This window comes from Urocitellus parryii, chromosome 5 (genome assembly GCF_045843805.1).
Source record: "Urocitellus parryii isolate mUroPar1 chromosome 5, mUroPar1.hap1, whole genome shotgun sequence".
Classification (NCBI taxonomy): Eukaryota; Metazoa; Chordata; class Mammalia; order Rodentia; family Sciuridae; genus Urocitellus; species Urocitellus parryii.
The window spans coordinates 61433697-61446620 of record NC_135535.1 but is presented as its reverse complement, the minus strand read 5'-3'; the positions used below and the strand labels follow the sequence as shown (position 1 = coordinate 61446620).

The following is a 12924-nucleotide window of genomic DNA, read 5'->3' as shown; positions in this document are numbered from 1 at the left end:
TTGAGCTATACATTTCAAGATCAGTTAATGTTTTTTCAGAAAATGTCACATTTTAAAAAATGAGCAGAATTCTAATTAAAGAAGAAGTATGAGTTTTTATTTGGTAAGCGATATCCAGGTACTTCTTTATGCTTTATTTTGTGCTTCAATTTTTAGACACACTTGCATTTTATATTACAAATACTTCCCCTCCAAATCAATAATAAATCTGTTTAATTGCAGAAAAAGTAATGACTTTATTTTTTATTAAAACAAAAATAGACAAAAGATAATGGAACCCTTAAATTGTCTGAAAAGTTATAGAATGTTAATACATAACAATTGTTATGTATTTAAGTAATTTTATAGATTATAGCCACTGGGGTTATTTACTCATCTACATATAGTGTGTTAGAAATGTTGTTCCATTTAGACAAATTTAATGACGATCTAGCTTCACATTGCATCCTGAATACTGATAATGTAATAACATTAATCCATTATGATTTTTATGAGTATACATTTAAGATGTTTATCTAGAATTATAGGCAAAAAATATATTTCCTAGGAAAAACCAGTCAAAGTTGGATTGCTTAATGGGACATAAAAATCTTTTTTGACCCCTTTGGTACCTAGGCAACTAAGTTAGTGGAGTTAACTAAATGACTGTCACATTATTAAAACACCACACAACAAGTAAAACAGCCTCTATTTTGCTATGTGATACATATGGCAGCTAAACAACTTTTGAAAGTTTAAAAAAGCCATCAGTACAAATTTGCAGTAGTGATTGTAACATTAATACTGCAGAATCTCTTTTTTTTTGATTGAAGGATATATTCAGTGTTATAAGGTATTTAAGCCACAGAAAGACTGAGAAGGACATTTGGAGGTACATTCTGTGATTTTATGAATCTCTAGTTCTCCAAACCTTTATTAAATCTAAATATGCCAGGCAAGGTAGAATATATGCATTAATTTCAAAAATCAAGAAATTGACAACTTGTGTGTAGCTTTTTCATATTTAATAAGATTGGTACACTGTAGACCTGATTACTGAAGGATAAGAATTTTTTTTTTGGCTTCTATACTATTATTCCTACACTCACATTACATTACATAATAAGTGGTTACATTAATTTATTTTTATGTGGATTTTAGATATAAGACAATATTTACTATAAGGCATCATTTAAACTCCCTTGTACATAAAACAACTAAGAGATAAGTATACTACCTTCATTGGCTTAAATATTGTGTGCTTCTCCACCTGTCATTCTAAAGTTTCATCTGTGATATACCATGTTCAATTTGATGTTAAGTGAATACACATGAGCACAGTGCTGCATTAAAGGGATGAAAATAAAGTATGAATAATGCAAAAATAACACATAATGGTAGTGATGGAACTATTTCATTATTTAGATGCTGGACTCTATTAACACTGGGTGCCAAGGAACCACCCCAAACATTGCCCAGTTTTCTTGAAGCACTTTGTGATTCTTCTTACACCTTAATTTAACTAAAATAGATAAACAGTTTCTCATGAAAGATAAAACTGAAATAAATATTTGTGCTGATAAGAACCATGTGGACTGTAATCTGGCTTAGAGATGTGTTTTTGCAAATAGGACCTTTTATTCTGCAAAAAGTCCTTTAATGCCTCCTCAGAGCAATTGCTCCCCTACTTATCCTACTTTTAAAAATAAAAGTAATATTTTAAACTAATAATTAGCATAAATTAATATTTTAAGGTCAAAATTATTGTGTCCCAATAAATCAAATTAAAACTGCTCAAATCTGATTCTATGAAAGCATATGAAGGTTAGATTATTCAGATAGCATTTCATATGAGTTTTATCTTGTTTAAAACTTTTTATTTATGCATTATAATTATACACAATATTAGGATTCATTATGATACATTCATACTTGCATATAGCATAATTTAGTCTGTTTCATTATCCATTACCTCCCCACCTCAATCCCCCTGTTTTTCTATCTTTTACCCTAGTGGTCTCCCTTCTATTTTCATGAGATCCCTGCCCTTTTATTTACTTTTTCCTCTCTAGCTTCCACATATGAAAGAAATCATAGCCATCATCTTAGTATTGCTATCTGACATCAGAATTCTGAGATGCAGTAAAATTTGAGGCATTTTAGGATACACTAAATTATTGTAAGTGTACTATGAAATCTTGACATCTTCACCAACTTTTTTTGGAAACAAATAATGGGGTATTTTAGGAGTGTATAGCCTGAGATCATTCGAGTTGATCCTTTCTTGTGCTGTAGAGGACACTGATTTGAGAACTTTCAATATACAAACAGGTAAAATGTTCCCAAATAGCATATTTTTACAGTACAATGAAAGCATAGAATCCTTCCAATGAGCATTTATTTTAGAAGACCCTATATGCTGTGAGTTTTCAGCTTCTTTTATCAAGAGGTAAAATTGATTTCAAATATTATTTTGACTGTAAAGTTTTTTCTGAATTAAATTAGAAAAAATGTATAATAATTGACACAATATTTACCTACGCTCAATATTTTAAAAATTCAAAATTCATTCATTTCAAATACAAAGACCTGTTTTTTCAATTGCTAATGTTTGGTATTCTATTGCTATGTGACCTTTATAATTTTTTTTGTGTAATTCTACTATTGGTTAGATATGTTAATCTAAATAAGATACAGTGTTTAATTAAGTTCATACTAGTTTGATTTGCTCTTTTATGAGCAGAAATACATTAGAAAGTGACTAGGTCCCCCTTCTGACCATGTAGTTTTGGAGAAGATGGATGAACATGAGCAGAGATATTTGGTGCCTATCAGTTAAGATGAGTGTTGACTTTTCTATTACTAGTTATTTTCAGAATTTTTTAAATCCCAATTTAAACCTATGTCTATAAACATGTACATATTTAAAAAATGAAGTCCCAGTGAAGTCAAATCATGTTAGAGAAAATAACTAAAAATCACATAAACCTTAAGGCCCATTAAGGACTACAAAAAAGCATCAAAATCATAAGTATACATTATGTTCATTTACTAAGTTTGTTTCATGTGTGTGTGCACACGTGTGTGTGTTAGTATATGTGTGCATATACTGGACAAAATGGTGTAAAATGCACTTCAGTTAGTAGAAACATAATTTATATAATCAAAATTTAAAAGGCAAACTAGCTCATTATTTATCCCTATTGCTCTATGATATCATTTAAAAAATTAGTAAATGATTCTATTTTAATTCTAATGTGTTTAAACTCTTCTATTTACTCCTCCAATATATCATGTCTCTAGTGAAGAATATGAGCTGCAGACCTAACTACTGATGAGAGAAAACCTGCACCAAGGTGATAAAATTTCTACAAAATATTCCTTTCCCTACAGTTTTATCTTACTGTAAAACTTCTCAGTGCTTTACTAAAAGAGAAGGGTAAGACAACTGAGAAGAGAGGTATGTTTAAGAATTTTACTGTTATTTTGAAATTATATCTGTTGATTGGATGCCTCTTGATGCACATAACTGGATTATTTGAGAGAAATTGCCTCTGGTATGGCTTGTGAAAATCACACCAGAGTTACTGAATTTATTCTTCTTGGTTTTACAAGCAACCCTAAAATGCAAGTTTCCCTCTTCATTTTATTCCTGGCCATCTATACGGTCACCTTGTTGGGGAATTTTCTTATTGTCACAGTTACCAGTATGGATCCTGCTCTTCAAACACCCATGTACTTCTTTCTACGAAACCTATCACTTCTCGAAGTTTGTTTCACCCTGGTCATGGTGCCCAAGATGCTGGTAGATCTAGTATCACCAAGGAAAATCATCTCTTTTGTGGGCTGTGGGACACAGATGTACTTCTTCTTCTTCTTTGGTAGCTCGGAATGTTTTCTTCTCTCTATGATGGCTTATGATCGCTTTGTGGCTATCTGTAACCCTCTCCGTTACTCAGTTATAATGAACAGGTCCCTCTGCTTGTGGATGGCCATAGGCTCTTGGATGTCTGGTGTCCCTGTGTCTATGCTACAGACAGCTTGGATGATGGCTCTACCCTTCTGTGGACCAAATGCTGTCGACCATTTTTTTTGTGATGGTCCTCCAGTCTTGAAACTTGTCACTGAGGACACAACCATGTACGAAATGCAAGCTCTTGCTTCCACCCTATTATTTATCATGTTTCCATTTTCCCTTATTTTGGTTTCCTACACCCGTATTATCACGACCATTCTGAGGATGCCCTCAGCTACTGGTCGCCAGAAGGCGTTTTCTACGTGTTCTTCACATCTCATTGTGGTATCCCTCTTCTATGGAACAGCTAGCCTGACCTATTTGCGGCCCAAATCCAACCAGTCTCCTGAGAGCAAGAAGCTAATGTCTTTGTCCTACACAGTCATCACACCTATGTTAAACCCCATCATCTACAGCTTGAGGAACAATGAAGTCAAAGGAGCCGTTAAGAGAGCAGTCACTCGGAAAGTCTTGCAGAAGTTAGACGTGTTTTAAGTTCTGTCATGTAAAGTGTCTCTAAAGAAAGTAGGGGCAGTGGTGTCCACTTGAAAAGATCAAAAGGGAGTGGAAGAGTTGCTCTTATTCCACCAGTAGAAACTTCACACCTTTGGTATTAGTGGGCAAGGAGAAGGAGTATTAACCAGGTAAATGTACAACAGATGCTTTTGAACTTTTGATGAGAACAAGTCTCGAAAAAACCATTGTAAATTGAAAATATCATAAATTGAAAGAATATCTGATACACCCAATCTACTGAACCTCTTAGTTTAGCAGTACAGCACATTATAGAGTATTCCTTGCTCCCTTTCAGGATCATATGGCTGACTGGGAGCTGCAGGTTGCTGAGCAGCCCGGCATCAGAAAAGAGTATTATATATCATATCTCCAGTCTGCTAAAAAGATCAAAATTCAAAATCTGAATCATGATTTCTACTGAATGTATGCTGCTTTCACACCACTGCAAAGTCAAAATAGCATATCAAGTTGGGGAGGATCATCTGTATAAAAAAAAATCTACCTAGCAGGAGTTGTGTTTTTTGGGAGAGAAAGGCAGACTTCCTAGTGTTCTGTTCTGACTCTCTCAAGTCTATTGTTCATGGCCAAACCAGATCTGAGAGGGAGGATGAGAATATTCCTTGATACAGTATGTAAAGATTAGCCTTCTGTGGAATAGCCAGCAGGATGGAAAAGGGTAAGAAAAATTACAAAGGTGAATGTAAATACCTTATACTAACCACTACGTATTCTGCAGCTGATGTTATATAAAGATGAATCTTGTAGCATGTTTTGAGTGACTTTTAAACACTTCATTAAATCTTAAATTTATAGTTGCCAAGAATTCATGATGCAAATTCTTTATATGGGTTGCATGTTAACATTTAAATTATAAGATTATAACCTCTTTAAATTATAACCTCTTTAAAGAGGTTATTTAATATAAATAATATTAGTATTGGGTGACGTGATTCTCGACTTTTGATCATTGGCTAAATCAGTCATTAATTATTTGGTAGTCAGCTGATCTTATAATTTAAATGACAAACATTTACATAAAAGCATAGTAAAGCAAAAGAGATAATAACAGCAAACATGATTTGTTCAGGCACAGTTTTTAACATGCACCCTTGAAATAAGTCAAGAGATAGATCCTATTATATCTTTTATTTTTCAGAAAAGACAAATTAGCATTAGAAAATGTGTGTATGGTGGCGCATGCATGTATTCCCATTCGCTCTGAAGGCTGAGGCTGGAGGATCGTGAGTTCAAACCCAGCCTCAGCAAAGGGAAGGTGATAAGCAATTCTGTGAGACCCTGTTTCTAAATTTAAAAAAATACAAAATAGAGCTGGGGATGTGGCTTAGTGGTTGTGTGCCCCTGAGTTCAATCCTCAGTACCAAAAATAAATAAATTAATTAATAAAATAAAAAATTTAGTCGCATTTTCATCATGACAAAATCATTACCAACATGAGAACTTGACTTTGAAAGTAACAGCAAAGATAAAAATTCATATTGAGTCAAATTTAATTTTCAAAAATCTCATATTTCAAGTAGTATAATCATGTTTGAATATACAACTTGGGCATAATGATATCTCTTCTTCTGTGTCATTATTAACCAATGCTTCTATTAATTGTATGACTTTTTCTTTAATTAGTAATCACCCTCCATAATTCTTTGTCAATTTTCCAGAAAATGTAAGTCACTAAAAATTTGTAACTTTTGCTATTTTAGATTGATTGTGATATGGCAAGGTACATATTTATTGAGTATAATGGAAATTTGAGGTAGGAACTACATGTTCCTTTATATCTTCTTTAACTGTCTTTTAGTTTTTAAAGCGTAATACAAATATTCTTAAATGAATGCTAAGTTTAATGACCATTTGGGAGGACTCTATCACAATGCTTTTCTACCAGCTGGATGGGGCTCATGAGAAACAGGTGAGACTGTAAAAATCAATTTACTAGTGTATTTGTACATGGTTATAAACTAGCACAGTAAAACATAGAGTAAGTAGTATGTGAGAAGACCTTATGAGTGTACCTGACATATAGCAAATACTAGCTAAATGTTTGATGTTATTCTTACAGTAATAAAGAAAACACATAGTAGATATTCCATATTAAAATGTTACATTTTAGTTATACATACAATACTGATGGAAAAATAAAATTAATTTATTCCTGTTAGATGCAAGCAAAAAATATTCATAAATCATGCACCTATTGAATCTCCTGTGTAATTTAAACTCTGAGGCTTTTAACAGAAAATTGGTAGCATAATTATGTTTCAACTAGTTTTATTAAAATTGAATTATAAAATCACAGAACCACAAAGTCTTTATGGGACTCACTTTTTAGGTTCAAATTATTTGATTTTTTTCTTGAAAGTTCTAGCAGCTTATTAATAGTATTGTTACACTATGTCCAGAGAGATGATTGAAAAGATTTATTCATTAAATTATTTTCCTAAATAAGTGGCATCTAATTTACATTTTTATTACTAACAGAAACTTTAGAGTTTTCCTTAGAGCAGATAATTTCTTCATTGTTTTTATAATAATACTATTGACTTTTTGCTTACAGTAAGAAAACAAATAAACCAAAACAAAACAAAACAATCCCAAAAAACACTTTATAAGGTACTTGAAAATTCCATAAGCCACTTTCAAATGTATGCTTTCATAATATTAAATAATATTATTTAATATTAATTTACAAGCAATTCTGAAAATGTTTCCTTGAAGCTTCCTTGAGTGTCAAATGAGACTTTCAAAGGCCAAACCTGGCACAGCTAAGATAAAAGTTGGTTAGAAGATCAATTTGATTACACAGTATCCAATCCTGCTGAAGTAAGAGGAAACATTTGTTCATAATTTCAATACATTAAAAAATTCCATCTTTAATTTATTTCACTGGCACTCAAGTCACATTAGTGAATATAATCTGATATGTAGCTTTACTTTATGCTTGTACTTTAACAGACACTAAATAAAACTGTCCTAATGGAGCTCTAAACTTGGAGACAAAGTCTAAGTACAAGTAAAATAATAAAATGATGTAATTACAGTGATAAAGCAAAATTCTTCAGTGCTAAAATAAAGGCTGCAAAAACACAAAGATATACACACTTATAAACTTTATAAATGAATCCTGACGGTTTTGTGGATTTTTCAGATAATGAAGTAAATAGAAAGTTACATAAAATAGGGTTATAATAGGATTTCACTGTGGGATGAACCCACACACTTGGTAGTTGAAGATTCATAAATTTGAATTTAGAACCAATCAGTACCAGTATGATCATAAGATATTTTTTTTTATTCTCCATGAGTGTGAACTCATGTTAGTTCTCTTCATGCTGTGACAGTTCAGTATATTCAGCAAGGAGTGGGCAGTGACCACATGGGGCTATTTAGCCTCTGATCTCCTATTTTATGAGCATTAGTGGAAGGCAGAGACATTTCCCACAGAGAAGATGTGAAGGCCTGATATGTATTTTACCAGATTTCTTACAGAAAATTTTTGGGTATGTCACCTAAACTCAACAATCATATTCTTGCATAAGGATGCAGGGAAATGAGGCAGTAGAGATTCATGTGATGCCAATATTTCCCAGAGTCCAGAAGCAATGAAGAAATCCCTGCTATGGTGCTCCTCAATGCCCAGTGCTGGAAAGGCAAACCTAAGCTGTGGCCAAAGCAGTGCTGCTTATAGCAATTCTGAAGTGTGGTTTTGGACTTTGCATGTGGTTCTGGTTTTACCAATTCTTCTATTTCTCTCCCCATTTTATGTGTGCTATCAGTATTTTCCAGCATTTCTTTCCTGTGTTAAGTCAGCAAGATGCAATTTCAGATTTTTGACAATGAAGAATCCTGATGGATACAAAACTGCACATGGAGAAATACATATTACTTGTAAGTTCAAAATGGCTCACACAGAAGAAGTCTTCCAGAAGGTACAATATGAGTCTAAAGGCATAAATAATTTACATGTAGACACACACACATACATGACATCAGTATGTAAAGACAGGACTCCATCATGAATCATACATGACTACTTTTGTGTGTGTGTGTGTGTGTGTGTGTGTGTGTTTTGGCAGCATCTGAAGAGAGAACAGAAACAATTTTTCAAAGGGTCTTTGAATCTGGGCCTAAATGCTATGATGGTATTTTTAATTTCAGAGAAGTTGGATTTGTTCTCTTTATATACAACAAGGGCAAATTTGTGGAAAATGGTTGATAGAGGAAAAAAATACTTAATTTTCAGAGTGAGAAAACTCAGATATATTTCTGGTTATTTCATTCATTTCTTATTAATCATGGCCAAGATGGACACTATTTGGGAATCTCTTTGATCATATGTAAATGAAAAAATTCTAAAACTATAAGATACTAAATTTTGACAACAACAACTAATAACATATGTATTATTAATGGCAGAGGAGTTGGGAGGTGGGTTGGGAGTATTCATGGCAAATTTGCAAAAGGAGTTTAGCTGAGAAAGAAGCATTCCTTCTGTGTTAAATTCAATGACTGATGACTGTAAATAACGAGAGATATTTGGAGACAGACACACAGAGAAGATAGGCAAGTGAAGGTGAAAGAAAGCAGAAACTGTAGAGATACAACTGTAAACCACAGACACCAAGGATTATCAGTCACCTCCAGAAGACTGGAAAGAGGGATGGGACATTTTATCTTGAGTCTCCTGAAGAATCTGATCTCTGATGACATTTTCATTCCAGACTCCTAGTTTTCTAAATGTGAAGAATAAATTTCTGTTTTGTTTTGTTTTTTTTCCCCCTCTGTGTGTTTGTGGGGAGGAGAGGAGGTTAATGAGGATGGAACCCAGGAACTCTGGCTAGGCAAACACTCTACCATTGAGCTGCATCTTCAGATCAAATTTCTGCTGTTTAAAGCCTCCTGATTAGATGATTAGATGATTCTTCATGAGCTGTGTGGTAGATGGATAGAAAAATGGCTGTACCTTTTGCCGTGTGTCTTGGCTGGTCTTCCCATCAGGATGGTATCTATTTCCCCTTCCCTTTAAATGTGACTTGCTTTCACAAAAATAATAGAACAGGGGCTGGGGTTGTAGATTGCCTGTCTAGCATGTGTGAGGCACTGGGTTCGATACTCAACACCACATAAACAAACAAATAAATAAATAAGTTATAATTTTTTTAAAAAAAATTAATGGGACAGGAGAAATGTTGCACCATCCACAGTGTAAAAATCAAGAAACTATGCATGTACCTGTTCTCTCTCTGGAACCCACATAATTTTCACCAGAACAAAGAATATCTTGCTGGAGACAACCCTCTTGAAGCTGAGCTGATTCATCTCAATGGAGCTTTTCTAGACTAGCTTACAGCCAATAGTTCTCCCCAAATGTGGGAGAACCCCATCCAGATGAGTAGAATTGCCTAGCTGACCCCTAAATCAGGAGCAATGATAAATTAACATTCTTTACACCTTAAGGTTAGGGAAGACTTATTTTGTAGAAATGGCTAAGTGGTAAAAGATATTTAGTCTACTCTAGATAATGAAGTTATCAGTCACATCTGTCAGACTCATCCTTGAATCCTTGATAGAAATTGTTCCTACTATGAAAGATCCTATAGAGAAGATAGAGCAGCTCTGGTATTTGTCTTTCTTTCTTTTTTTTTTCCCTGTGTAAAACAAATAAGACCTTAATTTATTATCAGTTCTAATAATTTTCACTTAAATTTAAATATTTTAAAATTTCTTTTCTATAAGATTTATGTAAGCTGTCTCTTGTGTCAATTTTCAACCACTGCCATGCACGTTTTCCTAGTTACTCTGAGCACTAAAGAGTCTATCAGAGCTTTAACTAGTCTCAGTTAAAGAATCATTTTAAGGCATCATGTTCTGAGAAGAGGCTCCCTCTGAAAAATTCAAATGATGGTTCTATACTGTCTTGAGGTTCAGGCTTGTAAAATTTTCACTGGCTACTTAAAGTGCAATGTGATTGTTATTTTTAATATTATTTTTAATTTTAATGTTTTGATTGACAAAAATTGGGTATACTTATTGTGTACAATACTTATCTTTAAATAAATATACAATGTAGAATGGTTAAATTGAATCAATTAAAATATGAATTACTTCATGTATTTGTCATTTTTTGTGTGAAAACACTTAAAATTTAATCTCTTAGTAATTTCCAAACATACAAGGTATTGCTATTAACTACAGTCACCATATTATACAATAGATCTCCTGTTCTTATTTCTCCTGACTAAAATTTGGGATACTGTTTAAATTGAAATCTCCCTGCTTTCATCTGTTTCTCTGAGTTTTTTTTAAATAGTTGTTTTAGTCATAGATGAACATGATAACTTTATTTTTATTTATTTATTTTTATGTGGTGCTGAGGATTGAACTCAATGCCTCACATGTGAGGGGCAAGTGCTCTACCACTGAGCCCCAACCCCAGCCCCTGTCTCTCTGAATTTTAATCCCATATGCATGTTTCTGATCTTTTTCTACCTTTTATTTTGAATATAAAATTCTCTTGCATATCAATTTAGGTTTCTACTTCCCTTCTAAATCCCAGTGTTGCATTGATCTTAGTGATTCACTGGCTTTGTAACCACTTCAAAGAAAGAAAGAACTGCATATACATTTCAGAGAATGAGAACATGGTGGAGTCAGTCACGGATTGCAGGCTTCTGTATGTGGACTTAGGGGATGAAAGTTGGAAAGATTTTGTGATGAGGTTCAGAATTCTACAGCATTTTACATTGACTGGAAATTCATTTCTCCAAGGGAAGTGGAAATAAATCAGAATATACAACTAGTTTGTTTCTTTTAGTCTCCCTCCCATGTTTACAGGTATCGTCACTGTCCCAGGCTAAGCTGTGTAAGGATAACATGCATGATACTATTATTGACTCAAAGCTTCAACTGCAGATACTCTTTAAGGAGTTTTTAAAATTACTATACCATTTCTTTTATGTTAGAGCTACTTATTTCCTTGATAATGTCTAGTAAAGTTTCATTCTTATCCTGCAAAGTACTTTAATGGTAGGTGTTTTAGTTATTGCCTAATTGTTTTTTAAAAAATTCTAAAAACATTAAAAAGCACTATTTTGAGATATATTTTAATGTAAGTTATTGACTTCCCATCTTTTAACTTTTCTATTTTTACATAATTACAATTATATACATTTTCTATTTTTACATAATTACATATTTCTATTTTTACATAATTACATATAATTACAAAATCCAGTCAAATGAGAGAATGCTATGGATAATTTTAAATATCCTTTGCCAATTTTCCCTAAGTGTTAACATTTTATCAGAGTCTTTCCTATTTCTCTTTCTCTTGAAACATTTTACAATATGATAGAGATACTATGAAATTCCTAAAAATAAGTTTATTTTCACAGAAACATCCTCATACATACCACATTAGATCCTAAAAATCCAAAAACTAACCAGGAGGCAACTCTATTACCTCACCTTTGGGCCAGAATCAAGTTTCGCCAACTTTCCCAATGATGTCATTGTTTTGGCCCAGGGTCCAATCCAGGATTATCTGTTGTATTCAGTTACATGGTCTCTGTAGTCTCCAGCCTACAATGGCTCCTCAGTCTTTTTGTGCCTTTCCTGACCTTGCCACTTTGGGAAAGTTCAGCAGTTGTTTCTAGAATGTCAGAAAGTCCTTGTGTTTGGTTTGTCAGATGAGTCTCTATGATTAGAATCTCTTTATGCAATTTTTTAAAAAATATTTTATTTTATTTTAATGTTTAATAGTTATTTTTATTGATTTATTTTATTTATACATGAATAAATAGAATCCATTTTGATGTAATTATACAAGTCTGGAATATATCCTGTTCTAATTCAGATCCTCATACCTCTCTTTCCTCTTCCCTCTCCTTTTAACACCTCCCTTCTATTGATTTTTCTGCCACTTTTTAAAAAATTAACTTCTTATGGCTGTGCATAATGGTGAGATTCACTGTAGTATACTCATATATACGTAGATAGGAAAGTTATGTCAGATAATTACCACAGAACTAATGGTACATCCTTAATAATATACATGATATAATATTAATAATAGGTATGATTTAAAAAAGAAAATATGAATAGCCTAATATAATGTATATGACAATCTTATATACTCCAACTCTGACATCTAAATGACAAATTTTTATAAAATTAGAAATTATTGAATAATATCTGCCATAAATATAGAATAAAAATCTAAAATATGTCAATTTTAGAAATATGGAAAATTTTAAAAATGTCATAAGTTAGTATTTACTCAAGGAATGATGTCAATTTAACATTTTTTAAAAATAATAAAATTTTAATTCTGTGTCTAAACATCATAATACATATAGAGAAAGCATTAGCCAAAACAAAAATCAACATTCATTAAATAT

At 32.6% G+C, this 12924-nt stretch overlaps 1 protein-coding gene across 1 annotated transcript; it reads left to right on the top strand.

Moving 5' to 3' along the window:
• The first annotated feature begins 3538 nt into the window (after positions 1-3538).
• Positions 3539-4489, top strand: Or10a7 (olfactory receptor family 10 subfamily A member 7). The gene has a single exon (XM_026386563.1). The coding sequence runs from the start codon at positions 3539-3541 to the stop codon at positions 4487-4489; it is 951 nt and encodes a 316-aa protein (XP_026242348.1).
• Positions 4490-12924: the final 8435 nt, after the last annotated feature.

What these genes read in the sequence shown, in the direction of transcription:
- Or10a7 (XM_026386563.1), top strand. Translation starts at nt 3,539, where the DNA reads ATGGCTTGTGAAAATCACACCAGAGTTACTGAATTTATTCTTCTTGGT.